Here is an 883-nt window from a genome sequence, read left to right as displayed (position 1 = left end):
AGCGGGCTAGGGACTGGCGGTGAGGTGCTGAAGCAACCCTGACCCGCGAAGACAGAGAATTGTTTTTTTCCCTGGCGCCCTCCTCGCCTCACCTCACTTCCTCCCAACGTCCCCAGATCGATACCCGTGACATCCTTTTTATTGTGGGTGGCGCCTTCGTGGACTTGGACCGCCAAATGCTGGACACCCGGGTGCAGGGCTCCCTGGGGTTCGGCAACCGGGTGCGTGTGTGTTTGTACGTATGTATGTATGTTTGCCTGCATGTATGCTTATATGTATGCCTGTATGTATGTTTGTATGTTGTTTGTTCGTATGTATATATGCTTGTATGCATGGAGGGATTGCGAGATGGATACTCCCCAGGTCGGCAGCACCTCTAGCCCCGTTGCTTGTCCTTCTGCATCCCACCTCCCACCTCCCACCTCCCACATCCCACATCCCACCTCCCACATCCCACCTCCCACATCCCACATCCCACACGGCTCACCCCGGTGTCCAACATCAGTCAATCTCTCCCTCATAATAAGAAAGAAAAACTCCCGCCTCGTCTGTCTGTTTGTCTGTTTGTCTGTCTGTCCGTTCGCGGCCACTCTTCCAGGTCCGGCCCGCCAGCATGGGCCGCCCGGGGGGCCCCCGTGTCAGCTCGGACATACTTCTGGACGTACAACACAGCGACCTCATCAACTACGGCCTCATACCCGAGTTCGTGGGGAGACTGCCGGTGCTGGTGGCGCTGCAGGTATCATACATGTACATACTTACATACAGACAGTTTACACACACCCTCCACTAAATCCAAACCACCCCTCCTCCGCCACCCCGCCCTCCTCCCCTCGCTCCGCCCCCTCCTTCTGTCCCTTAATCCTCCCTGCCCCGCCCTCCC

At 57.3% G+C, this 883-nt stretch overlaps 1 protein-coding gene across 1 annotated transcript in view; it reads left to right on the top strand.

The window, feature by feature from the left end:
* The window catches only part of VOLCADRAFT_91205 (uncharacterized protein), a gene marked incomplete at both ends in the record, with an annotated part of 9,940 nt that overhangs the window by 7,969 nt on the left and 1,088 nt on the right, over positions 1–883 (top strand). The window contains 2 exons of the mRNA XM_002950787.1: positions 117–221; positions 599–739. Of these exons, the coding sequence (XP_002950833.1) occupies positions 117–221; positions 599–739 (246 nt within the window). The remainder of the gene's footprint in view (positions 1–116; positions 222–598; positions 740–883) is intronic.

The sequence above is a fragment of the Volvox carteri genome, assembly GCF_000143455.1.
Source record: "Volvox carteri f. nagariensis unplaced genomic scaffold VOLCAscaffold_20, whole genome shotgun sequence".
Classification (NCBI taxonomy): Eukaryota; Viridiplantae; Chlorophyta; class Chlorophyceae; order Chlamydomonadales; family Volvocaceae; genus Volvox; species Volvox carteri.
Note: the sequence above shows the minus strand (reverse complement) of the source record. Positions and strands in the feature narration are given on the sequence as shown.